The sequence below is a fragment of the Cervus canadensis genome, chromosome 31, assembly GCF_019320065.1.
Source record: "Cervus canadensis isolate Bull #8, Minnesota chromosome 31, ASM1932006v1, whole genome shotgun sequence".
NCBI lineage: Eukaryota > Metazoa > Chordata > Mammalia > Artiodactyla > Cervidae > Cervus > Cervus canadensis.
The window spans coordinates 22,913,576-22,939,843 of record NC_057416.1 but is presented as its reverse complement, the minus strand read 5'-3'; the positions used below and the strand labels follow the sequence as shown (position 1 = coordinate 22,939,843).

The window sequence follows — 26,268 nt, the reverse complement described above, 5'->3', positions numbered from 1 at the left end:
ACTGACTCATGCTTGTAAGCAGAGTGTCTACGTTAACATTGTTAACATAATTCCTCATGTCACTGTTCCATCTCTGAAACTATAAGGGCTACATAATTGGTTGAACATCACTGCCCAACTCCTTGAATTTTTCCTATAGAACAGTGAGGTTGTAAGAAGAATAAATGATACAAATATGTTGATGCTCTAACTGCCTTTGTAGAAGGCAATTCACAATAGGTAGCCATGGAGCATGATTATGGTGTAATAAGCCGTTGCGCCAAACACAAGTCTTTAGCTTAAAATGTTTCTGAACCTTATATACACAGTTAAGCACCCAGGTAACTTTTCTTTAGATAGGCAGCCTAGCTTAAAATTCTTTGTGTTGAAATGTGTGTGCTACAGGCAAGGATTTGATGACCTTACTGAATCAAACAGCAACGCTGAGGCCCTAATCCTCAGGATTCTATGTTAATCTTTTTGCAGAAATTTAGAGGACTTGGTGCCTTGGGGAAGCTGAGCAGCGCTTTCATTTGCCCAAATGACTTCCCTCTCTAAGGAAGCCACGGCATTCATGTTGTGTATATGTGCTTCAGAAGCAAACTTTATAAGATCCTAGAATTCTTGGGGAAACTCAACTTGAGAGAGCAGTGTTGTTTCAGAGGGGAACGTGGGGGTCCCTGACAAATGCTCCAACAGTACATCTCTCTTTTTCTTCGGTAGAGTTAAAACTAGTGTTTTCCTCTGGCAAACGTCTCTACTTGTTGAAAGTTGGTTTTATGGGAACTGCTATAGAGAGAAGCCTAGTTCAAGAGCATCCAAGGAACATCTACTTGCTGGATATTGACTGGAAAAGAAACCTCATCTACTGGACAGATAGCCAGGGACATCTGTTTCGCTCAACTGGCTACCTGGGGGACAAGCAAGAGATCTGGACAGAACATACAGGTAGCTTGGGTTGGTTATTTTGAATTTTTTCCTTTATTCTCTGGCTCTAGATTTAAGTAGGCTCCCAAACATCTCCAAACCCCTACCTGTCTCTGATCTGAATCAAGCTTAATACCAAAGAGTGGTTCTTAACTAATTTAAATATTAAGTGTCTGTGATTTACCCTTGTTCTTATGAAGGGTGTGTAGACTCTTAAAAGGCTACCATGATTTGGGAAATACTGAGGTCAGCGATAAGGGTTTTAAAATTCTACTTTTCTGGCCTTACATCTGGATAGGATGGAAACAGACCTTAAATACTTCAACTTTGCATTGCAGATTTTTCTTACACTAATTTAGAAGCAATTTGCAATGCAGATTTCAGAGAGAACCAGCAAGATATTTTTTTAATTTGATAATATATACTTTCTCTCCCCTCCCACACTCCTACATGGCATACCCCACCCTTAGCTCCCTGTACTCAGCCTAAATGAAAATATCTGCTTTATAAAAGAAAACTGAGAGGTGAGTTCCAGGGTGAGTAATCTGATTTCTGAATGCCTGTACTGTGGGTATTCTAAGTGCCAAGGAACTGCTTTACTATATGAAGTGCTGTATTGGAATCCATGTTCCCAAGACACCCTTCAGATCAGTGGCTGATGTCTTAATCCTTACGGAACTGGAATGACATCAGACAATTTTTATTTTCTTTGTTTAGGACACCCAGTTTTTGTTGCAGAATTGCTTGGTGGGGGGGGTGGGGTGGGGAAGAAGCACATGTCTGGTATTACAAGTATTGAGGTATAGTAAAGGTGGCACAGTGTTAAAGAATGCACCTGCCAATGCAGGAGGCACAAGAGACATGAGTGCCATCCCTGGGTTGTAAAGATCTCCTGGGAAGACCCCCCAGATGGCAACCCACTCCCGTATTCTTGCCTTGGAAATCCCATGGACAGAGGAGCCTGGCAGGCCACAGGCTGTGGGGTCACAAAGAGTCAGACATGACTGAGTGGCTGAGCACATAAATACACAAAGGAGACACACAGATGTTTTTCCTACACAGTTAACTGGAAAGCTTGACAAAGCCAGGCAGGCCTTTTCTGGGTAGTAATCAGCTTGACTTCTGCTCCCAAGGCCAGTTTGCAGGATCTCAGGGCCTCCTTACAACTCTTGGGTCTGCAGCTTTCACCTTATTTTTATATCAGCGTGTACACGTCTCTTGTGTCTCCTCATCGGCAGGTGGATTCTTTACCACTGTGCCACCTGGGAAGCCCTTTACTACACCTCAGTGCCTGTGACACCAGTATGTGTCCCCCCCCACACCAAGCAATTCTGTAACATAAACTGGGTGTCCTAAACAAAGGAAAGAAACATTGCCTGAAGCAATTCCAGTTCTATAAGGATCAAGACATCAGCCACTGATCTGAAGAGTATCTCAGGAACATGGATTCCAACTCAACGGACATGAGTTTGAGTAAACTCTGGGAGTTGGCGATGGACAGGGGTGCCTGGCGTGCTAGAGGCCATGGGGTCGCAAACAGCCGGACATGCCTGAGCGACTGAATTGAACTGAACTGTACTGACATCTGTGTTGTTTTCTCTTGGGTGTGTTAATCTTGTCTTCAGACTGAAACTTGAGGCTAGAAAAAACAAATTAAGTTCTGAATCAAAAATGGGAGGGCTTCAAAATTCCACTTTAGGAAAGAGTGCACGTTTTTAAGAACTGGTGTAGAGTCACTCTGAGGGCATTCTGTGATGCTCGCATGTGGGATTTTTGTGGTTACATCTGACTCCAGAGGAAAGCATGTATTTTCTGCAGAGGGCAGAGCCCAGTGAGGTCCAGAGAAACACTACCCCATGGGGCCAGTGTGTTCTTAGGAAGTTGCCAGTCTTCCACCTAGCTATCCAACTTATAAAATGCAGTAAGTGTCTACCTTGCCTAGAGGTTGTCAAGGATCAGGGGAGCTCATACTGACAGACAAGAAACCAGAGTAGGCATGATGGGACCCTCATGCAAACAAGGTGTGTAGGTTTCTAGGGCATGATCTTTGCATCCTGCAGCTGTCTGACTTCATCCCTGGCCCAGAGTTTAAGACAGAATGAGAACACATTTGAATGTCCTTCCTAATGGGAGCGACTTGTCCTCCTTACAGTCTGCTCAGCAAATGTGGACATTCCAACTGGGAACTTGTACTGGCTGCCCTGTGACAGGAGTGCTATTCAGAGGACGAGACTTGCTGGCCCAGACACCCATACCCTGTACAAAACGGGCAGCGTTATACTGCATCTCCTTCTCGACTGGCCGAGGAGGCTGCTCTACTGGGTGGAGAGTGGGGAACCCTTGCAAAGTATGACCCTTGAGGGCAAAAGCATACAGACAGTCTGGAGAGGCACTTGGACGGCAGACACCCACGTGACCTTAGATCTCGGCTCTTCCAGCATCCTCTGGACCACCAAAGGGTTAGGTAAGTGCTGCATAACCAGTGAGGTTGGAAGAGGCTTGAGGGGCTGAATGAGAGTCTTCTTTTTAGTAGTAATAACACCATTTTTAGAACTAATTAGATATAGCGTCAAACTCTGATTTTCATAGTTAAAGCTTGGGCACAAGTCACTGATCTCAAACTATTCTCATCTATGAGTCTAAATTTATGATTGAAGAGATAGAAAACTTCAGAAATAGTGTACTTAATTTTTAACATTGCAAAAAGCTATTTGTTTCTACTTCTGTAAGTAGAAGTAATGGAATGAAACTTCCATTATAAACAAAATACAGATACTTTGGTTATAACTTGACAGCAGGTACATATTACACCTTTGTAGCTGAATATGATAATCTCCTCACCCAGAAGTCTCAAGGATGACCTGATGGCACTGTGCTAATGACTGGGGTTGTAGGACTGGTGGTCAAGTCACATCTGATGTTTCCATGCAGTACCCCTCACTTTTCTGGAGCTTTAAACACTTCTTTGGATTATCTTTAACTATAGAACTAAAACTTACAAAACTTCATAGACAAATCTGTGCATATTTTCAGTGCGAGGTCATTGAAACTTTCAATCCAATGGTGCCCTTGCCTCCTTGCTGTCACAGGTTACTTGTTCTGTATCAGCTTATAAAGACTTGACTCTTTCTTAGGGTTGCAAAGTCTGAGTCTCCTAAAAAATAGAACCTACACTTTGAATGAGACTTGGAGTGATGGCATGATTGCGGCCCATGAGCCCTACCTGCTGACTCTGAACAGAACCGCTCTCGTGCTGTGGAACAGGAGGAAGCCAGAGCCTTTCCCAGTGTCAAAAGAGGCCTACATCCAGAAGATGATCATCTTGGCCGAGAACCTGGAGGTTCCAGGCAAGTCTTCCCCTGGGGGGTTTTCTTAGAGATCCATGTTACCCTGCTCTCCTCAGTGTTCAGCACGCCTTCTGCCGAACTTGTCCTTGTACTGAAGCTTGTTAAGTAAGAATCTAACACATTTCTCAAAGTTGCTAAACAACACCAGTTCCCGAGTAATACCCCAAGGAGGGTGCACACCCTAGCCCCTTTTGGGAATCATCTTTCACGTTAGCATGTTGAAGCTCTTAGTTTGGCAGTAAAGAGATCTATTTAACTTGCTCTAAACAGGTTTCCCGGGCTTCCCAGGGGGCACAGCAATAAAGAATCTGCCTACCAATTTGTGAGACCCAAGTTTAATTCCTGAGTCGGGAGGATCCCTTGGAGAAAGAAATGACAATCCATTCTTGTATTGTGGCCTGGAAAATTCCACGAACAGTGGAGCGTGGTGGGCTACAGTCCATGGGGTCACAAAGAATGGGACACAACAGAGCACCGATGCATGCAAACCAGTTTCCCAAGCTGGCTTCCCAAGCTGGCTTTTTTTTTTTTTTAATTAAACCGAGGAATCCCCTTTCTCATAGCAGTGACATCTTGCAGGGGATCTTCTGTGAAGCTGCTCTGGGTCCTGGTTACCAGGGGAAGCAGCTCTTCTGTTAAAGCTGTGCCTTGATCATTCAGATTAATCTGCTTAAAGCTGGTTTAACTATTTTCATATAAACCTTGCCAAAAAATCTGATTTCAGATCTTGAGGCAGAAGAAAAAGTCTTATCACAGGATTTAGGGAGCTTCCTTGGCGGAAGCAGCTGAAAACTCCAAGGAAGAGTAGAAACAGAGATGCCCAGACATGTTCCTTCTCCCATGTACCTGACCCCTAGAGGTCTTTCATCTCCCCCTGCAGTCTTAACTATTGTTTTCTGATTCACTGGTTTGACTTGATTTTTCAAGGTTAAGAAGTATTAGATGTAGGCATATGTTTCCTAGGTGGTAAAATATGCTAACAGGAGGTTAACTCTTGGTTAAAAAAAAAATCCAGTTTTGATTATTCTTCTAGCATACCCGTTAGGTTTCTGTGACAGGTGCTGAAGAATACTAACTGGTAACTTCTGGAAGTGCCTAACTCAGACATCTCACTGTGAAACTGAAGTCCCTTCTTCAGAAACTTACTTTATTCTGCATGCCTAGAATATAGCATCAGGTAGTGGAAAAAATTAAATTTATAGGCCTGAAAGGAAAAAACAATTTCCCCCAACTCAAAACCATGAGATAATGGGCCAACACACCACATACATGGTCTAAAGATCCAGGGTCTTTACTCTTTCTTTCTACAAGGTAGACAGACATAGCTACCTGGCCATGACGCGGGTTTTTGGGGAGCCGGGTGGTAGAAGCCTGTCTCCACTGCTGACACCTGATGGACTGACCTGCTGACACATTGGTGATTCTAGATCCTGAGGTCAAAGGAGAGGCAGCCCCCAGCCCTCCTCCCCCACCCCCGCCAGCCCCTGTCCTCTGCACCCGATCCTCTGTGCCCTGTCGGGATGGGCTGGAGTGCATCTCCCGGGGGTACCTCTGTGATGGCAAGCAGGACTGCGGGGACGGCTCGGATGAAGAGAACTGCTCCCGCTTCTGCAACAGACCAGGTGTGTCACCACCTCCTGGTCTCTTGTCCCAGGTGTGCTAATTCTGCCTCGGGTGCATGCGATGAATTGCCGGAGTGTTCATTATAATCACACTTGCTTTCCCTATAAATTTTCATAGATTACATAGCCTGTCAGACACAGACTGTCTGATTGCTCATTTTATCACATTTAAGTCCCAGTGTTTTACCAGGTATAATTTGACTATGTTTCCTTGCTTCCTCAAATTTGCCTAAGTACTCCAATAGCTGCCTTTATATTGGCACAGAGTGACCTAAATGGACCACTTATAACTGACTTGGTCATATTTTAACAAGTTGTTAAAGTAACCAAACCAATATGAAGCCTTAGTATTTCAAGGACCTAGTTCAGCTTAATTAACCCTAGCACTTTATTAAAGCTCACTTATGGATCAGTTAAGATATAGAAGTCAGGGGACTTCTCTGGTGGTCCAGTGGTTAAGCCTCCACCTTCCAATGCGGAAGATTCGGGTTCAATCTCTGGTCAGGGAACTAGATCCCACATGCCACAACTGAGAATTAGCATGATGCAGTTAAAGATTCCTCTTGCCTCAACAAAGATTAAAGATCCAATGTGCTACAACTAAAACCCGGCACAGTCAAATAAATAAAAAATTTAAAAATATGTATATCTAGAACTCAACGGGCTTTCTAGGTGGCACTAGTAGTAAAGAATCCCCCTGCCAATGCAGGAGACATAAGAGACGTGGGTTCAATCAATCCCTGGGTTGAGAAGATCCCTTGGAGGAGTGTATGGCAACTCACTCCAGTATTCTTGCCTGGAGAATCTCATGGATTGAGAAGACAGGCGGGCTGCAGTCCATAGGGTCACAAAGAGGCAGATATGACTGAAGCAACTTAGCATGCACACACAACTCAAATAAGATCAGTCTAACTACCCCTCGAACTCCAGAATGAGGGTGAGTTTAATCCAGTAATAAAACTTCAGTTTGATGAACATATATGGGCCTTGCTTTTGACTTGTTCCATGGAAGGGGTCTTCCAGTGTATGGATGGAAACAAGTGCATCGAGGAGAAATATCACTGTGACGGAGCCCAGCAGTGCTTGGACGGCTCCGATGAGCTGGGCTGCTGGAAGCCCGTTGAAGACTGCTCTCTGCGCTGTGACAACAAGACCCGCTGTATCCCCAAGAGCTGGCTGTGTGATGGCCACCCCGACTGTTCTGATGGAAAAGACGAACAAGGATGTAGTAAGTTCCATGGAAGTTATTTGGAGTTTTTCCAACTACATTGTAGTCAGTTCTCCTTATTTGTGGGAGTTACATTCTATAAAGCTGCCATGAACACTGAATTAGAGGATATTGGATCACTGCTCCTGGAAAATATACAGGGTGAGGTTTCTTAGAGTCTCTGGTCAGATTTTTGTCAACTGATCAATATAGAACCTTTTTAAAATATGTGTTTCTGTTTAAAGATGACTTAACATGTATTGTTGACTCAGTAATACCTGGCAGTACCGAAACTCATGCTGAACAGAGCTTATTGAATGCATGTATATTTTCCCATAAGATACACTGTAGACTCCTTACCCTTAGGAGCACCAAACAGCACTTCAGCACTACATTTGGAGTCATTTTAAATAGAAAAATCACTAGAAAGTTAAAAAAAAAAACATGAAAAACATGGTCCTAAATGACTGCAAGACATCCCTGATGGCTTAGTGGTAAAGAATCAGCCTGCCAATGCAGGAGATGCAGGTTTGATCCTTGGGTTGGGGGGATCCCTGAGAGGAGGAAATGGCAACCCACTCTAGTATTCTTGCCTGGAAAATTCCATGGACAGAGGAACCTGGTGGATTACAATCCATGGGGGTCACAAAGAATCAGACACGACTTGGCGGACAACAAAAAGGATTACCAAAAGGATACTTCTTTTAGTCTGAGAATGGAAACTTAAGGTCAAAATGGTGCCTTTTCAGCCCCGGTTGGAAAGGTGTGTTGCAGGCAACTCACATTAGGGTCCCAGGCAGGAATCTCGCTCCCCTGCCTGTCCGAGCATCCTCCTACGTGTCTTCCCGTCCCTGTCCCCCAGCTCTCGTCCTCCAGGAAAGGAGGATTTTCTGGGCTAGCTGATAGACCTTTTCTGCCCTAACAGTCTGTATGAACCACCTTCCTGCCCTAACCCACCTTCCTGCCCTAATTAAGCTGGGGCTTAATTCCTAAGGTGACAGGAGAAGACTGGGAGTCTTCAAACCATTTTATTTGCCATCAGATTGCTTCTTCTCCATCTGGCTGAGTTGTTACCTAAAGCTTTGTTTTTCAGTTCACGAAAAATGCAGCCCATCTGAATTTAAATGTGAGAATGGCCAATGTGTATCTTCTTCCCTGCGTTGCGATGGGAACCGGGATTGCCTGGACCACTCGGATGAAGAGGGCTGTCCTGCCTGGCCCCTGCCATGCCCATCAGGGGAGGTGAAGTGCCCGAGGAGCGGGGAGTGTGTGTTGGCAGAGTGGATATGTGACCATGACTTAGACTGCAAAGATGGAACTGACGAGAAGGTAGCCCACACTTCCGTTCAAAAAAAAAAAAAAAACACAGTAGACTTCTAATCACAACAGTAACATGTACTTCCTCACTAGAAAACTTCGGAAAATGTACGAACAGAGGTCTCCCACAATCTTTGCCCAGAAAGCCACTTGTAACTGCATCAAAGTCTCCAAAGTGTTAAGATCCTCTGGTTGAAAGTCAAACTTGTAAGATCTTTATTGGAGGAGCTTTGCAAATGTTAGGTCTTGATGGTCATAGTTTGACTGTCTTGTTTAGAGAGATGCTTTGAAGCTCTGCCTAACCAGTTCCCATGACATACACCGTTGCTTCTGCATTGTGCGAGATGCAGCCCAATTTTGAACCTATTGCTCACATTTGACCTTAAGAAAGCAGCTCTGCTGTGATGTTCTGTTTTCTCATCAATAGAATGGGTAGTGTCTGCTGGGCTGAAACTGTATCTCAAGGTGCTGCTGTATCATAGGGGCACAGATCTGAAATATCCTTCTCCCTGCACCAGTTCTGAGAATCCCAGTCAGAATAGGTACAAATGCTGGAGTGTGTGTTAGAAATGGTGGGAATTCAAAGAAGAGTTTCTAGAGCAGATTCTTTTGCTTATGCTTTTCAAAAATTTTTTTATTTTTAATTGGAGGATGATTGCTTTACAGTGTTGTATTGGTTTCTGCCATATATCAATGTGAATCAGTCATGGGTTATTTTTTTATATAGTTTTTTCTTAATATATATATTTTATTGAAGTATGGTTGACTTACAGTGTTTCAGATGCAAAGCAAGGTGATTCAGTTATACATATACCCATATATTATTTTTGAGATTATTTTCCATTATAGGTTATTATAAGATATTGACTACAGTTCCCTGTGCTATATAGTTAATCTTTGTTGCTTGTTGCATATCTGTTTTTTCCATTAGAAATACAGCATTCTATTCATATTAAGTCAAACAAGTGGAATCAAAATGTCATGAATTTTTTAGTTAGGCAAAAATTCATAAGTTTTCTAAAATATATATATATAAAATATATATTTTCTAAAATATATTTATATATATATATAAAATGGCTCAGACAGTAAAGAATCTGCCTGCAATGCAGAAGACTCAAATTCGATCCCTGGGTCAGGAAGATCCCCTGGAGAAGGAAATGGCAACCCACTCCAGTATTCTTGCCTGGAAAATTCCATGGACAGAGGAGCCTGGCGGGCTACAGTCCATGGGGTCACAAAGAGTCAGACACAACCAGACTGAGCAACTAGCACTTTCACTTTTATACATACTATATATATATATGTATACAAAAGGTTTTCTACTATGCTTGATAAAGTCTTGAGAAAGAATGTTTAAAAAAAAAGAGAAAAGAGAAATTGAAAAACATAAACTAAATGAAATGGGGCCATTGAATATGAAATAGAAAAAGTGAAACAAACTAGGTACACGATCATCATATTGTATCTAGTTGTTTTTAAACAAGCGGTAGGTTAAATGAATTAAGACTTCCTGGCTGGTCAGTTTACAGAGTAAGGCATCTCCTTCCCACTTTCCCATCCACGTTGGTATCACCCACAATTCCTCGGCTAAACTCCAGCTGAGGAAGGCGTTGCTTATCACCCACATCTCTGGCCTCACTGCAGAGGGGACTTGAGGGTTCTCTCATAACCCACGCCCCTTCCTGGGCCCTGAACCTGGGTGTTGTTGACGGAGTCGCTCACTGTCTCCTCAGGACTGTGACCCCAAGGAGCTGCGCTGTGGCTCCAGGCAGTGGCCGTGTGCCAGCGGGGAGCAGTGCGTGCCCGAGCCCTGGCGCTGTGATGGGCAGCGTGACTGTGGGGACGGCAGCGACGAGACGGGATGTAAGCGCAGGGCGCGGGGGCCGCCGGCCTCGGAGGGGCGCGGCTGCGGGGGAACCCAGCTCACTGGGCAAATGCTACGGGGCCCGAAATCCATCCCTCTGCCGGGATGGAGGTGTCTGGATTGTAGGCGAGAGAGCCTTGCTGTGGGAGGGGTGTGCGGCGGAGGGTTTGACTCTAAAGGCAGAAGGTCGTTCTCCAGGCCCCCCGGAGAAGTGTGGGAGCTCCGAGTTCCAGTGTCAGCCCTCCGCCTGCCTGGACCTCAGCCTGGTGTGTGACGGGAAGCCAGACTGTGCCGATGGCGCCGACGAGGGCGGGCAGTGCTCGTCGTCCGCCTGCCTCCAGGGACAGTGTTTCCACGCCTGCTACCCGTCCCCACACGGACCTGTGAGTGCTTTCTGCTTCTCTGCTCCGGCTGCTGGGAGACGCGGTGTGGGGCGAGGCGGTCACCCTCAGCCGGGCTGTCTGCTCCCCACGCCGGGTCGTCCACGGGGGAGCTGCCCGGAGCCCTCCTCCCACGTCCCCGTGCTGGAGGCTTTCTGCTGAGTCCTGTCTAGTCCCTTTCCCCTCTCCCGTCTTCTGGAACCCTGCCCCCCCAGCTCCAGAAAGTCCCCTACTGCGACATTCACGGTGAGGCAGTAGGTTTGGGGGGATTTGTCCCAAGAGTCAGGTAACTCCCCGCCATGCCGCAGCTCAGGAAACGAAGTACCTGCCTGTGAGGAAGTCCTTTCTGTGTGAGTATTTAGAATATGACTTGCCCTTCAGTCAAGAACTGTCCGTGTTCTGGTCTGGCATTATTGGTTGGCTGAACATGGTGAACTTGATTCTGACAGGCAAGGGGAAGAAAACCATGCTGATGTCTGGTCCTGTTGGCAGACAGCCAGTTCAGTGAAGTCTAGGGGTCTCTTCACTTACAGATTCTGATGGGGTCCTAGGTGGCCTGGGCTGAACTGGACACCTTTGTTAACCTAGGACCCCTGGGGGTGGCAAGGGTGTGGGGTGAGCGGCAGGAGATGGAGAGAGTGACTGCATTCAGAATGAAGTTGGTTCAAAGCAGTTTGAGTTGCTGACATGGAGCATATTGCCATGTGCTTTTTATATCAAGGCTGAGGTCTTTTTTATCAACTGTGTACCTTGCCTTTAGAAAGTCTTCATGTTTTCCAACCTCTGTCAGGTATGTGCTTGTGAGCGAGGCTTTGAGCTGAAAAGCAGTGGCCAGATCTGCGAGGATGTGGATGAATGCCGGAGGCTGGGTGGTCACCCTTGCAGTCAGACCTGTGTCAACACGAAAGGCTCCTACACCTGCACCTGTCATCCTGGCTACTCACTGGAGCCTGATGGCCATACCTGTAAAGCAACAGGTAAGTGGAGCTGGGAATATCTCAACTGTAGGTTGAGAGCTTGAGGTCCTAGGACATCCAGGAATATCAATGCAAATCTCTTTCTCAGGCCTTAAGTGTTCCTGCCTGCTTTATTTGTCTTCAGAACAAGACAAGCACAGTTCCAAAGCCTCCTGTTTATACTTTGTATTTTATACCTTGAATTTGAGTCTGAAAGTATCTACAAATAAGGCATTATTATAACAAACCCATAAATTAAACCTCTGTAACCATGGGTCAGCCTTACCTGAAGTTCGAATAAATATCTAAAGACCAGACAAGCCCTTCTTTCCTGTCCACCTAACACCAAATATTTACTTATAAATGTGGTTTTCAATTTAGGCTAATTATGCCTTTATTCTAAGTGTCTTCAAACCATGTTTTAGCTTAACCATTACATCAAGGGAAGAACTACTTAGATGCCAGTGAGCTGGTACCACAGCCCTGTCAATGAGAAAGCAAAAACTACTTTGTCCTCTGATTCCTTAGCCAGTGTTGGGCTCACCATTCAAACTCCTTAAGACCATGTTGAAAGCAGTTCTTTTTTGACAGGTACTGAACCAGTCCTGCTTGTGGCAATCCAGTTTAAGCTACTCCTCTATGGGATGCGGAGCTTGAAAGAAGATATTCTGGCAACTACAGACAAGAACCTGATTATTTTCTCTATTGACTATGACTTAGTGGATCAGAAAGTCTTCTGGACTGATCTCGGGGCCCAAAGTATTCAGTGGATAAGCATGGACATGAAGAAGAAAGGGACTATGGTGAAAGGTTTGTCCCCTTATAAGAGGCTCTCATCTTGCCCTTACTAATTACACATAGCATGAAAGATAGGATGAGTGGCCATGAACTTTCTAAACATTGGTTTATATCTCCTTAACTACAAGTGGTCAAGTCTTGCTATCATCAATAGTTAGCTAGAAATGAGAAGTTGCCATCTCTGTTGATACAGAGTCAGTCAAACTATCAGCCAGTGACCATTACTCATAATGGTCATCTTGTTCTGCAAATAGTATTTTGGAGCATTTAAAAGACTGCTCTGATAGAGATGCATATATCAGTTGGAAAATGAACTAACGTGGCATGCAAGTCTGAGGCCTGTGAACTTCAACGTTCTGAAAAGCTGTAATTTAAGTACACATGATGAATAGTTTCCTCTCCTCAGGGATAAAGGCAGACTGCATAGCAGTTGACTGGATCGGGAGGAATCTCTATTGGACAGATGGGACAGCTGGTCAGATTTTGGCAATTCAGTTGACGGCAATTTGGAAAGGAAAATCTGAGTACACGGTTGTCCTGGACAATGATTTGAACCAACCACGGTCTTTGGCTTTAGATCCCCTAAATGGGTGAGTCCGGGTGTCACAATGCCTGGTCAAGTCTGTCAGGTCTGTTCCTCTTTAGTTCTCCTTTGGTTGTGTTCCCTCAACACAGAATGAGTGAATAGAAATCTTATTTGACTTGACTTTGGATCTTATGATGTGAGTCAACCATACACATAGTAGTTGTGAAAGCTCCTGCAAAAAGACCTTTATTTTAGAAAAGTGAGATGTAGGCTTGCTCACATGGTAGCCCACCTATACTTTCTTTGGCTAAAACAGAGGTACCTCTGAGTCGAGAATTTGTATGGCTTTAAAATGGCAGGAGGGGGAGAATGGAACTAGAACTGGTGTTTAATTTATAGTAATATGATTTGGGGGTAGTGATGGGGGCAGAGGAGTTGGGTGTGGGGGTTGAGCTCTTCTGTCCAGAGCCCTTTCTCTCTGCAAAGGGCCAGGAGCTTAGAGGCAGCATTTCCTACTTGTCCAGGCAAAGCCCTAATTGGGATGGCCATGTGTGTATCAAATGTAAGAATAAGATAGAGCAAAACTCAGGATCCAGAGGTGACCTAGGTCAGATACCTTCCCTCTTTTTTTCTCATCTTTTCAATACCTCCAACCAGGAATCTGGTAACATGGTCCTCAGGAGACTGGCAGGAGTTTTCCAACGGATCTAATGGGTTATGACCAAGAATGTGATCTGAAGCACCCATTGCCCATGGAAGTAGTGGACTTTCTAGCCCAGAAAAGACTGGCAGTTTCCCTGGATGTTTTCCAGGCTAGGGTCTAATGTATTTTTTAGACTTCTTATACAGTGGTCATAATAGATATTATATCCCTAAATAATGAACAATCACCATAAAATTTCAAAGAAAACCTTCTTTTACTACTTCACAAATTATGTTTAAGGCATAGACCAAGTTTGAAGGAAAGAAATAATTGGGCTGTAAATCAGAGTTTTGAGGAATGAACTGGTGTTATTTTCTGCGAGCTAATTCTTTATCTTAAAGCTGACTTTTATCCACATAGGCTAATGTACTGGTCTGAAATTGGAGGACAGCCTCAAATAGAACAAGCTGGAATGGATGGGAGCAGCAGAAAACTACTCCTCAGTCAAGGTCTTGGCTGGCCAACTAGCATAGTTCTCGACCAATTGAGTTGGAAGATATTCTGGTCTGATGACAAATTTCACTGCATTGGCTCTGCCAACCTAGATGGTACTGGTATTAGCGTAAGTGTTCTTTTGGTAATAGGCTTGTGTGAAATGTCGTGTGCCTTGTGTAAAACTCATCCCAGGAACCTCACCATCACCATTTTAGATGTTGCAGCTAACACAAATCAAGAGCCCCTTCTCAGTGGCTGTGTTCGAGGATGAAGTCTTCTGGTCTGAAATGAAGACGAGAACAGTACAACGCATGAAAAAGATGACTGGCAAGAACCGGGCTGTCCTCATCAAGCGTTTGGAACAGCCTTACGGACTAAAGGTCTATAGTCGATGCTTCAGAATATCCTCTGATCCTCCCTGGGAAGGCTATGTGTATGAGCTGCCCAAGGACAAACTGCAGGGACTTCCATCTATAGTGATTGAAAGGCAGGGTTGAGTTACTTGCTGTTTTTAAGGATGCAACAACATGTAGTGACATCTAGGTGTTTTCTTCCAGGTAATGCATGAAGTGCTACAGCCCAGGTCTTCAAATCCTTGTCTGGATACTGGATGTTCTCACTTGTGCCTTCTGAGCCCACAATCTAAGGGAAGCTGTCGCTGTCCAGCTGGACTCCTGCTTGCAGAAGATGGTGTCAACTGTGTTCCCCTCAAGGAATCTGCGTTTCTGTTCCTTGGGTTGCCCACAGTTATCATGCAGGTATTATGCTATTCTGTCACATGCTTGGGCCACAGTCTATTTCAGACTTTGGGTAATTTGAATTCCTTGAATTTCTTCCCTTTGGAATATTCTTCAAATACAATTTAAATTTGAATATTCACTATGTATTGGGAGCTATGATGACCAAAAAAAAAAAAAAAAGTAGCTATGAAATGAAGACCACTCATACTCAGATTCCTTAAGAAACACTTAGCACCTCAGAACATAGTGAGGCTAGGGATCTGACATAGTGTTTAACTCAGTCAAATTGTCCAGGCACCTAGCTGATGATGGAGAGTGATTCCAAATACAAGCAACTTGTCTGGGTTCTAGCCTGAGAGGTAAGTACATTTTGTGAGGACACTTTTCTTAAATCATAGGAGGAGAAAAGGTACTAACAAGCAAGTCACCCCTAACTTCTCATATCCAGAGGACTTGATGACTTTGGCATTTTAAAATGACAAAGCAAATTTTGGGGTTGGAAGACCAACTTCAGTTTCAGTAAGATATTCAGACTGAAGTCTCATTTAAAGAGGAGGGCCTTTCATATATATAAGTGTATCAAATTCACACATTGTACAACTTAAACTTACGGAGTATTGTATGTCAGTTTTATCTCAGTAAAAATAAATTTAAAAAGTTAAGGGGGGAGGCCTTTCACAGAGGAGTAAATATTTCAAGCATATGAATTCAAGGAATTTTAAGGGCCTGAAACTCCAGGAAGGGAGAGAAATGCAATTTGCTTTTAGGCAATAGACTGTGTGAAAATCTGAATGTATGTATCTGAACATGAATTCAAATTCAAGATGAAGAATTTGACAAGTCTCAACTGGTGTCATTCCATTAACTTTTCCCCACAGATCTATCTGAAAAATCTAGATGCTTCACGAGGACAAGCAACTTTACCAGGACATAGGATTCTTCCCTTTACCAATGTCAACCAGCTTGCATCAATGGACTACGTCGTCCAGGAGAAGGTGCTCTACCTGACAGAGTGGAATACGGGTGATATCTGGCTACTGAGGCTCAAAGACTCTGGAAAGCTCTCTTGGAGGAAAATCATATCCGTGGCGGGCACGGTGACTGACCTTGCTGTGGACTGGTTGAGTGGAAACGTATACTGGATTGGCAGTGAGAATGCTCACATCAACATAGCCTCCCCCCGAGGCCAGTACTCCACCGTCTTGCTCAGCGGAAGTCTCCACCGCCCGACCTCTGTCGTGCTCCACCCGCCGACTGCAGTCATGTGTTTTGTGGACCTGGGTCCCCAGGATGATGGTAGGCATGGCTCCAGCATCGAATGCGCCTCCATGGACGGCAGCAGGAGGAAGGTGCTCTGGCGGAAACCCCAGGTCCCTGTGGGCCTGAGCTTTTCAGATGCAGGGACTCGTCTGTACTGGGCCGATCCTGGTGAGCAGTTATCTTCTCCACCCTAAGTGTGAGGGTGAGGGACCTTGGCCAGAGAAATAGTGATGGTTTCTGGTCTTCAGCTGTAACTTCAAATGGCTTTTAGGTCTGAGTTTACATTTTCTGCACCACTTTCTAAACAAATACAATCAGTCCCCATCCTGGGCAGCATATATTAGCCCAGAGAGTCATGCAGTTGCCTCTTGGTGAAGGGGCGAAATCAAGAACCTAACAAATATGCATGAGCAAATCTTTGTGTAGTACTCTTAGAATGAATAAGAACTAGTTTTCAGGAAATGCATGTATCCTTCTGGAGGGGAGGCAGGACAGGACATAAAGAGCCCCAGGATGGAGTACAGCTGTTTGGGCTCCAAACAGAAATTAACTGAACCTCTCCTTCTAGGGAGAGGACTCATAGAAAGTATTCAACAAGACGGCTCTAGATACAGAGTAGACCGCAGAGGAATTCAGGGCCTTAACCTGTTTACATATGGCCAAGGCATGATGTTCTGGACCACCGTCGATGATGGTAGGTCTTAATTCTACATCCGATTGTCTTTGTGAGCTGAATTTATGCCTGGATATCTAAAGTGAATGTGCTACTGCTTAGTACTGATCTTTGGCAATGTGTTTCTTGCGGAGGAATAGCTAAGCAGTTTCCCTAATTTAACATGTATAAATGTCAACAGTGACTGTGTGATTTGGGGGAGCTTTTACTTATTTGGTTTTTCTTTACATGTGAATGTGCTTTATCTCATTCTGCCTGAAATTTCTGGCTTTTGTAGGAGGCTTTTGGCTTTGGAGGACACCAGGGTATGGCACAGAGAGAACTGGGCCAGGAATTGGGACCAGGTGGCTTTGTCAGTTAGTAGCTATAATACCTTACCTGTAACATGAGGGAAGTGTACCTATCCCGATCGACTGAGTACACATGAAAGTATTAGGTGACTTCTAGAGCATTCTATACTTGCTGGATATTTCTAGTATTCAAAGAGATTGTCTAAACCACAGTACTCTTTCTAGTATGTTATTTCTGACTAGAGTCTAGGTCTGGTAAAACTGGAAAAGGCTGTTTAAAGTAAATCTGTCTTTTTGTATTTCCCAGTGCTGGTCCCTTGACCAGTTGGGCTGGCCTCATGAGAACTGCAAAAATAACTTATCAGATCCTACCGCAAAGATGCTAAACTGTTAGGTATGTGGTGAGACCTTTGCCATTTAAGATCCCCTGGTGACTCTTGTTACAAATAAGCCATTTTTAGAAATGCTGTTCTGGAAGAATGCCTAAAATCATTACCCATCAATTGCTTGAGCCGAATTTTCATGTATCATATCCTACTTTTCTCACTGTGTATGCAGATGTATATGAACATGCTGGACATAAGTTCACTGGACTTTATTTTCAGCAAAAGCATAAAACTGCTTTTACTGATCTTTAAGTTTCTTCCCAGGAACTAGGTTTAGAAAAATGCATGTCTCTTCTGTAAAACTCTTGTTATTAAACTGGAGTTTTTGCAGATGAGTGACAGTTTTCATACTGAGCAGTGTTCTTTGCCCAGGAAATTGTAAGATAAATTTCACTTTTGTTAATGATTGTCCACTGCCTTTTGTTTTAGCCCAGATCAGTAAAGTTTGGTACAGCAAAGCAGAACTTTCAGAAAACCGGTGGTTCCAAGTAGACCAGAAGATTGTGGATTTAAAAGTTTATAGTAAACTTAGCCAACAGGGTAAGCAACCTTGCAGTGATTATAACAACACTGAAGTCTACTGAATTTCCTTGTGAAGGAGTTGTTCCATCCTATAGTATCTCCTTGGAATATCTCTGTGTTTCCCATTAAAATATTTCTCTGACACATTCCTGTAGATCTATATAACTCTGTTACCTTCATGCAGTTATGTATGGTCTGCTTCTGTTAATAGCTAGTCCTGTTGCGTAGCTAGGAGACACATGGTGGTAAGGATATTGGGCTTGGGTTTGGTATACTTGGGTCCTATTTTAAGTTCTCTTATTGAAGACTGAATTACAGCTGCGATATAACCAAAATCCCCTTTCAGTTCTAGAGTGAAACTGGTCTTCATTCTACTCATTGTCACTTACATCTACTTTTGATGTTAACTTATCTTTCAAATATCAACTTGAGGGTGCTTGCATGTGTTTCTCTATCTTTCTTATAGACACAAATGCCTAATTGAGGGTCCCTGTCATTTCTGAAGTACACTTTATCTTCATTATATCCATAATCTATTCCAGAATTCCTGGAATATGCCAAGAGATAAAGCCTCACCAGAAGTCAAAGCTTGAGATAGAAGCCTTGGAGAACTATGGGAAGATATACGTGGCTGACTTAATCAGACTCTTGTTCCCCACCGTCCAACCCCCACCTCTTGCGCCCACCAATCTGTTCTCTGTATCTGTGACTCTTAGAGGGATGAGAGAGACCACAGCCTTTGAGCTCTCATCTAAAGAGAGCTTTATTTCTAAGGCCCTTCTGGTTAAGATCTTGGCTACATGATGTGAAGGGAAAGGAGAACTTATAGGAGATCTTCGATGAGCCAAGTTTACCTCAATTTTTCTTAAACTGCCCCTTTATATGAACTATTGGCTTGTTTTGTTTTATGCATGTGTATGTTTATTGCAAATTTATTCACAATCACAAAAAACTGAAGACAATCAGGATGTTCCTAAATAAGTGAATGGATAAACAAGCTGTGGTATGAATGGACAGACAAGCTGTGGTACAAATGGAATATTAGCCAGCCACAAAAAAGAAACAAGCTCTCAAACCAGGAAACATGGATTAAATTTAAGTGCATAATACAAAGTGAAAGAAGCCAGTCTGAAAAGGCTATATACTTATGTGACATTCTGGAATAGTGTAATTATAGACCCTGTAAAAAAAGATCAGTGTTTTCCAGGAAGGAGGGGGGAAAAGGGAAGTTGAATAGGTGAAGCACAGAGGATATTTTTAAGGCTTGCATTCTGTATGATTATGTAATTGTGGATACATTAAATTATGCATTTGTCAAAACCCATGGAACTTCACAGCACAAAGAGTAAACCTTAAGACATGCAAATTTTAAGAAATCATTTAGAAGGTCAGGGGATTCTAGGATGGAACACAAACTGTGACAAAACAATCTAATTGTTCTACAAATGTATGAAATGACGTTACTGAAAAGATAGAAAAGGTGCTAAGCAAAGTAACTCTGGAAATGAGTGGAGTCTCTAACACTGAAGCAAAACAAACTGTACATAAGCCCTGTACTCTCATTGATAAATTTGTTTCCCACTGGGGTACAGACTAACAATTCTGATACCACTATATATGTTTACTGGAATTGAGCAATGAAGTAAATAGATAGCAGGTGATAGGAGACAGTTTTCTCACTATTGAGAATTTACAGATAAGCAAGCAAAGGAAGCTAGAATGATACATATAGTAATAGATTAGAGTTGGAGACATCAATATAAACTCATGTTTAGCTTAATTACAGTTACAGATGTGAACTCCTGATATTCTAAAGCCATCCTTATCCATGAAGAAGAATCACCAATCACTTGGTTCTCAGTTGTCTAAAAGGAATTAAACTGAAAAGCCATCTACTCTGGGGGAAAAAAAATGGGTCCTCTACCTGATAGTCTATTTGCAAAAAGTTTACAGAAGAGCCTTCTGAAATAGTCTAAATCAATATTTTTTGGGGGGTGGGGATCCACAGGTAGTAACCATTGCTCAAAAGACAACGGAGGATGTAGCCATATCTGTTTACCAAAGCCAGAAGGACAGACTTGTAAATGTCCCAGTGGGTACTACTTGGATGACATAAAGAAGTGCCTTGAAGCTGTCCAATGCTCTGCACCATCACAGTCCTGTAAGGATGGTCAGAAATGCATTTCCGCCACACAGGTTTGTGATGGTCATGCTGACTGTCTGGATGGATCTGATGAAATGGACTGTGAGTAACTCCTACCCAAGACCCACCATTGGTCACCTTGGTGATTTACCTTTAATAATATTTAATTCCACAGTGTTCCTCAAGATTTTATCCTTTAAACTGTTACTTCCTTCTCACTGTGTACTCCTTAAACTGAACAATATGAAACTAACTATGGGCAATTGTATATAGATTATGGGGACTCTTTGTAAAAAGCTAATGTCCCCTCGATTCGATTTTAGAGTAGGCCATATGATAGTTCACTCCATGGGGCTCGACAGTGTATGTTGCCTGAAAGAGCACTCATCCAACCCAGATCCGATTCAGCCCATGGAAACTGATCACAATAGCATCACCTGGAAAGTAAGAGGTTGGCAAACTAGTTGACTTCTCCTGGTTCCCCCTTTTGAATGTGGAAAGAGCATATTCTAGCTCAGAGTTATTAAGGAATTAAAGAGGACATATAGAAAGCTGTCACATTATTATAACACTGTCAAGTTAATTCTTAAATGCTAGCTGTAGGAGGTTGTTATAGAAATATTGTTCCAAATCATGCCTTCATGGGAAGGTGTTTTCATGGCCAGACAGATGAGTAATCATAATACCTAATTCTGCTAGAATCATCAGCTATAGCTCCATTGGTATCTAAGTCCCCTTCACGGTAGAATCAAAGAGACAGTGGGCTTAGTCATAACCAGCAAAGGAAGAGAAAAAGAAAAGAAGCCTTACAGTGAAGAGTTCTCACTGACTTCTCAATGTAAATTCTTATTTCTATAAAACCTGACTGGCTGGAAGACTGTTTATTACCTCTAAACACTTCATCTTAAATGGGAAAGATAAGGGATTTTGATTCCCATCGTTGATTCTATTTTTCAGCAATTAAGGGTGCTTTTGTTGCTAGTCCTGTGTTGGCAATGACTCAAGGATGGGGGTAAATGAGTGAGAAATTTATCACCTTTACCACCTTGAGGTTAGGTTAGGTTTCTGGTTTAAAATCTAACCTAACCTTCTTTTGCCCTCCCATTCCTGATGTGCTGGGCCCAAGAGCTGACTTTGCTTCTTGATGATTTCACCCTGACTACATATAAAACTTTTTTGAGGGAAATGGTACTGGGTATATAAAATTAAGCTGAATTCCCTTGGATGTAACCTGCTATCAAGGACCCCAAATGCCCAGGATTGGAAATGCTCCTGTGAGGCCAGCTTAGGACAGAAGCAAGACGCATTTTTATTGCTAATTCTTCTCTTTTCACTCCTGGTACTTTGGTCTTCCATTTGAGGAGTAACACGTGTGTCAACAATGACAGAGAACATGGTGAAATGCCTTAAACATAAACTTAGCTCTTGGATTGCTCTTTGGATAGAACCCTGTTGTCTGCTCCCTGCTTTATGAGTGTCCCTCCCACACTGCCACCAAATTTGGTTCAATATTTGCAACTTGTACATCTTGCTAAACCTACAGTTTACTTGGACTCAAAAAAATGTGAAATATTTACAGATAAACTTAATCCTTATAGTCTAGATATATACTATTTTGATCTACTACACTCATCCTTATAGAGAGAACACTTTTGAAACTGGTGGCATCTACCTTGGCTAAAATTCTGCATACCATCATTTGAAAATGGATTGGTATGATAGACTACACCGGTCCTGAAACCAAATATTTTAAGTGCCTTTAGATATGTATTTTTTAAATCAGCTTTTGATAGTTTTTTGTTTTGTCAAAAGTATGGTGCTGTGCTGTACTTAGTCGCTTAGTCATGTCCAACTCTTTGCGACCCCGTGGACTGTAGCCTCTTAGGCCCCTCTGTCCATGGGGATTCTCCAGGTAAGAATACTGAAGTGGATTGTCATGCCCTCCTCCAGGGGATCGTCCCAACCCAGAGATCGAACCCAAGTCTCCTGCATTGCAGGTGGATTTTTTATCATCTGAGCCACCAGGGAAGCCCAAAGTAATGGTAGTGATTGTGATTTCAAAAATTCAAACTTATCCAGTTAAGTTCACTGGAATTCTTGTTCTTCTGAAATAGTTACTAATTGGCAATAACAAACCTGCATATACACTCGTACTCACACCTACTGTTTTTGCAGGTACTTCTCCAGATACAACCCATTCAACACCAACACCTAAGACGTCAGAGTCTGGAAAGAGACCAACACCAAAAGCTGTCCAACCGCTCCAGGGTGCCAGGTCCACCAAGACTAGATCTCCAGGTCCAGAAGGAATGAATTACCCTGTCAGAAAGATGCTAACCCCTCCGATTCCTGCTCTAGAGAGCAAGGCTCCAGAAACCAAGGAAGGAGGTCAGCCCAAGGATTCACACAGGGAAAAACTTCTGCTCTGTAGCAGCGATTTCTGCAATGGGAGGGGAATCTGTACGATGCAAGGAGAGCTGAGAAAATGCAACTGTCTGATGGGCTACGGCGGAGACTTCTGTGAAGAAGCAGCCCAGGGACCTGCCCCTGGCCACATCGCCCTCAGCCTAACCATAGCCCTACTGGTTGTTCTGGTCATTCTGGGAGCATTTGTATATTTCAGAAGAGAACACAAGTTAAAGCGGTGAGCAGCCACTTTTGTCCTCGTGGGAGAATTTTATTCTAAAGGCAGCTTGTTAAATAAAACTAAAACAAGATTAATGAGATCAGAGGTATGAATCCACTGTAGAAATTTGTTCTCTGAGAAAAGATTTGTGCAATGAAGCAGCCTTATCTGTTAGATGACCTAGAAAAATCATAATTGGGACCATCTTTGTGTGAGACCTGTAGCAAACTGTAATGTAAGGGGCAGTCAGGGGCATAGTCTCAGGGATAAAGTGAGGAGAGTCCTCTCTAATGAGGAAGTGTGTGTGCATGCATGCTCAATCGTTAAGTTGTGTCTGACCCTTTGTGACCCCATGGACTGTAGCCCACCAGTCTCCTCTGTCCATAGGATTTCCCAGACAAGAATACTGGAGTGGGTTGCCATTTCCTTCTCCAAGGGATCTTCCTTACCCAGGGATCAAACCTGTATCTCCTGCATTGGCAAGCAAGTTCTTTACCACTAGCGCCACCTGGGAAGCCCCCAGTGAGGCAGAGTCAGTGCCAATGACTGTTTGGAGGGAAAATTTCTTGGGTGTATTAGTTTGCTAGTGCTGCTATAACAAACACCCCCTAGTGGGTGTCTTAGACAACAGAAATTTATTTTCTCACAGTCCTGGAGCTGGAGGTCTGAAATCAATGTGTCAGTATGGTTGGCTTCTTCTGAGGCAGAGGGTTGCTTTTCTCCTTGGATTGTAGATACAGACTTCTCCTGTGTCTTCATGTAGTCTTCCCTCTGTACATGTTGATGCCCTAATCTCCTCTTCTTATAAGGACACTAGTCCTGTTGGATTAGGACCCCACCCTAATGACCTCCTTTTAACATAAATTACCACTTTGAGGACCCTATTCCTAAAATGGTCACATTTGGAGGTACTAGGGGTTAGATGTCAATATATGAATTTTCGGGGGACAAAACATAGCCCATGACAAGAAGTGTGATAAGCTCATAAGAGAGATTTAAGGCAAAAGCATAAAGTTTTATCTAAGAGCAAGAGTCACTGGATTAAAGAGACAAAAGAAACAAAAAAGAATGACCCAAATGATTAAGAATGATGACAAAATAAGCTTTAGGAAGATATAGTAACTGAAGGGAACTGATGAAACATATTGGGAAGGGATATTAAGCAGCCTATATATCAAGAAACACTGGGGCTTCCCTGGTGGCTCAGATGGTAAAGAATCAGCCAGCAATTCAGGCAACCCAGGTTCAATTCTGGGTCGGGAAGATCCCCTGGAGAAGGGAATGGCAACCCATTCTAGTAATCTTGCCTGGGAATCCCACGGACAGAAGAGGAGCCTGATGGGCTACAGTCCATGTAGTTGCACAGAGTCAGACTTTACTGAGTGACTAACACACAGTACCTGCAACAGTACAGAATACATATCAAGAAACATTATGGAAATAACTAAAACCCTTTAAAGTAACATCTCCTCTGGACAGCCTTCACTTTACAGACTGGATAAAAGGCCAGGAGAAATGGTATATCTTTGCCTAAAGTAACACTGGTTAATGTTAAGATGAACTGAGGTGCTTCCTTTGTGCTTTTGCCTGTCAATCGGGTCTATCTTCTACATTAACCTGCTTTTTTAACTCATCTATGTCCAGTTGCTACTTACCTGTTTTCCAATTCTCACTAATTTCCTAGTTTTCTCTCAACTGAGAAGATACATTTTGGAAGTTCAGTGATTGCCTAGTAACAAATCATAACTGACTCAAGTGTTGGCCATTCTAGGTCAGTTCTTTGTTATAGAGACAATAAAAACACAACCTCGTTCCCATAACAATAACTTTTCATAGGGGACAAGTTAACGTCTTCGAACCATGCCCCATTCCCAGCTTCTACCTTAAGGAATAACTCTTTTGACTTTTTCTGATTTCTAGAAACAGTACAGCATCATCAAGAAATTTGACCTGCCATAAAGAAAATGACCAAGAAGAGGAGAATCTAATGAATAGTGAGACTTTTGTCAATGAAGCTTATGATGAACAGGTATGTCTGGGAAGTGTCTTTGAGGAAAACAGGTGGTGAGATCCAGTCACAGAATGCCCTTACCAAAAACTCCTGGCAGAGTGAAAGTTAACTTAAAGAGCTTTTTGTTATTGGAAAATGATGTTATTATGTAGACCAAATGAATGCTCAGTAACTTTTTTGATTGCTGATTCTGTTTAGTCTCAAGTTGTTCACACCAAACTGAAACATACATGTAATCAAGAAATTCAGTTTTTGGTAGACTTCCAAAAGGGGCTCAATACTACTTGGGGTGAAATGAGGTGTAATTAGGGTTAGTTAACATTACCCCTAAAATTTATGTCCCCCGCCCCCCAATCCTGCAATCTCTGCTCACTTCTGTGTAGCTCAACCATCTCTGTGTTTTTGCTTTGTTTTAATGTAACGCATATTCTCTAATTTCAAGTCTCTTTTCCTACAGGAATTGTTAACGTCTTTACAAACTGACTAACTTGACATAAGGAAGCTGAAACATCTCAATAAAAACTGTTTATATATTTCACTGTGTACTGTTTTAACTTCTGTAACAATTTGTGGTAAATGATAACTTCCTATTAAAATAACTGCTTTTTATTTTTTATTTTATTGTAGTTGATTTACAGTGTTGTGTTAATTTTTGCCTATGAAGCAAAGCGTTTAAGTTATACTTTTATATATTCTTTTTCATATTCTTTACCATTATATTTTGTCTTTTTTTTGTCTTTATATTTTGTCATTATATTGAGTTCCCTGTGCTATACAGTAGGGCCTTGTCTGTCCATTCTCTATATAATAGTTTGCATCTCCCAACCCCAAACTCCCAATCCACCCCTCTCCCTACCCACCCACCCCCACCTCGGCAACTACAAGTTTGTTCTCTATGTCTGTGCGTCTGTATGTTTTGTAGATAAGTTCATTTGTGTCATATTTTAGTTTCCCCATGTAAGTGATATCATATGGCATTTGTCTGTCTCCTTCTGACTTCACTTAGTATGATAATCTCTAGGTCCATCCATGTTGCTGAAAATATGGCATTATTTCATTTATTTCTTATGGCTAAGTAACATTCCATTGTTTGTATGTACCACATCTTCTTTATTCATTCACATGTTTAAGGACATTTAGATTGTTTGCATGTAGAGAGGGAGGAGCCAAGATGGCGGAGGAGTAGGACGGGGAGACCACTTTCTCTCCTACAAATTCATCAAAAGAATAACTGAGGGCAGAGCAAACTTCACAAAACAACTTCTGATCGCTAGCTAAGGTCATCAGGCGCCTGGAAAAGCAGCCCATTGTCTTCAAAAGGAGGTAGGACAAAATATAAAAGATAAAAAGTGAGACAAAAGAGCTAAGGACAGAGATCCGTCCCGGGAAGGGAGTCTTTAGAGGACGTTTCCAGACACCAGGAAACCCTTGCACTGGCGGGCCTGGGGGAAGTGTTTGAATCTCTGAGGGCAACCTGACTGGGAGGGAAACAATAAATAAAACCCACAGATTACTAGCCTAAAAGCAACTCCCAGCAGAAAAGTACCCCAGAC

General features: G+C 42.9%; 1 protein-coding gene across 1 annotated transcript in view; it reads left to right on the top strand.

The window, feature by feature from the left end:
• LOC122432413 (low-density lipoprotein receptor-related protein 2-like) overlaps window positions 1-25,305 on the top strand; it is a 40,356-nt gene extending 15,051 nt beyond the window's left edge. The window contains exons 13-33 of the mRNA XM_043454322.1: window positions 703-927; window positions 3,059-3,370; window positions 4,041-4,253; window positions 5,681-5,875; window positions 6,888-7,103; window positions 8,176-8,411; window positions 10,136-10,265; window positions 10,465-10,649; window positions 11,437-11,623; window positions 12,194-12,412; window positions 12,807-12,990; window positions 13,990-14,191; window positions 14,280-14,444; window positions 14,622-14,822; window positions 15,683-16,232; window positions 16,633-16,758; window positions 17,843-17,953; window positions 19,944-20,180; window positions 22,254-22,722; window positions 24,625-24,733; window positions 25,173-25,305. Of these exons, the coding sequence (XP_043310257.1) occupies window positions 703-927; window positions 3,059-3,370; window positions 4,041-4,253; window positions 5,681-5,875; window positions 6,888-7,103; window positions 8,176-8,411; window positions 10,136-10,265; window positions 10,465-10,649; window positions 11,437-11,623; window positions 12,194-12,412; window positions 12,807-12,990; window positions 13,990-14,191; window positions 14,280-14,444; window positions 14,622-14,822; window positions 15,683-16,232; window positions 16,633-16,758; window positions 17,843-17,953; window positions 19,944-20,180; window positions 22,254-22,722; window positions 24,625-24,733; window positions 25,173-25,202 (4,502 nt within the window). The 3' untranslated portion in view covers window positions 25,203-25,305. The remainder of the gene's footprint in view (window positions 1-702; window positions 928-3,058; window positions 3,371-4,040; window positions 4,254-5,680; window positions 5,876-6,887; window positions 7,104-8,175; window positions 8,412-10,135; window positions 10,266-10,464; window positions 10,650-11,436; window positions 11,624-12,193; window positions 12,413-12,806; window positions 12,991-13,989; window positions 14,192-14,279; window positions 14,445-14,621; window positions 14,823-15,682; window positions 16,233-16,632; window positions 16,759-17,842; window positions 17,954-19,943; window positions 20,181-22,253; window positions 22,723-24,624; window positions 24,734-25,172) is intronic.
• The last annotated feature ends 963 nt before the right edge of the window (window positions 25,306-26,268 follow it).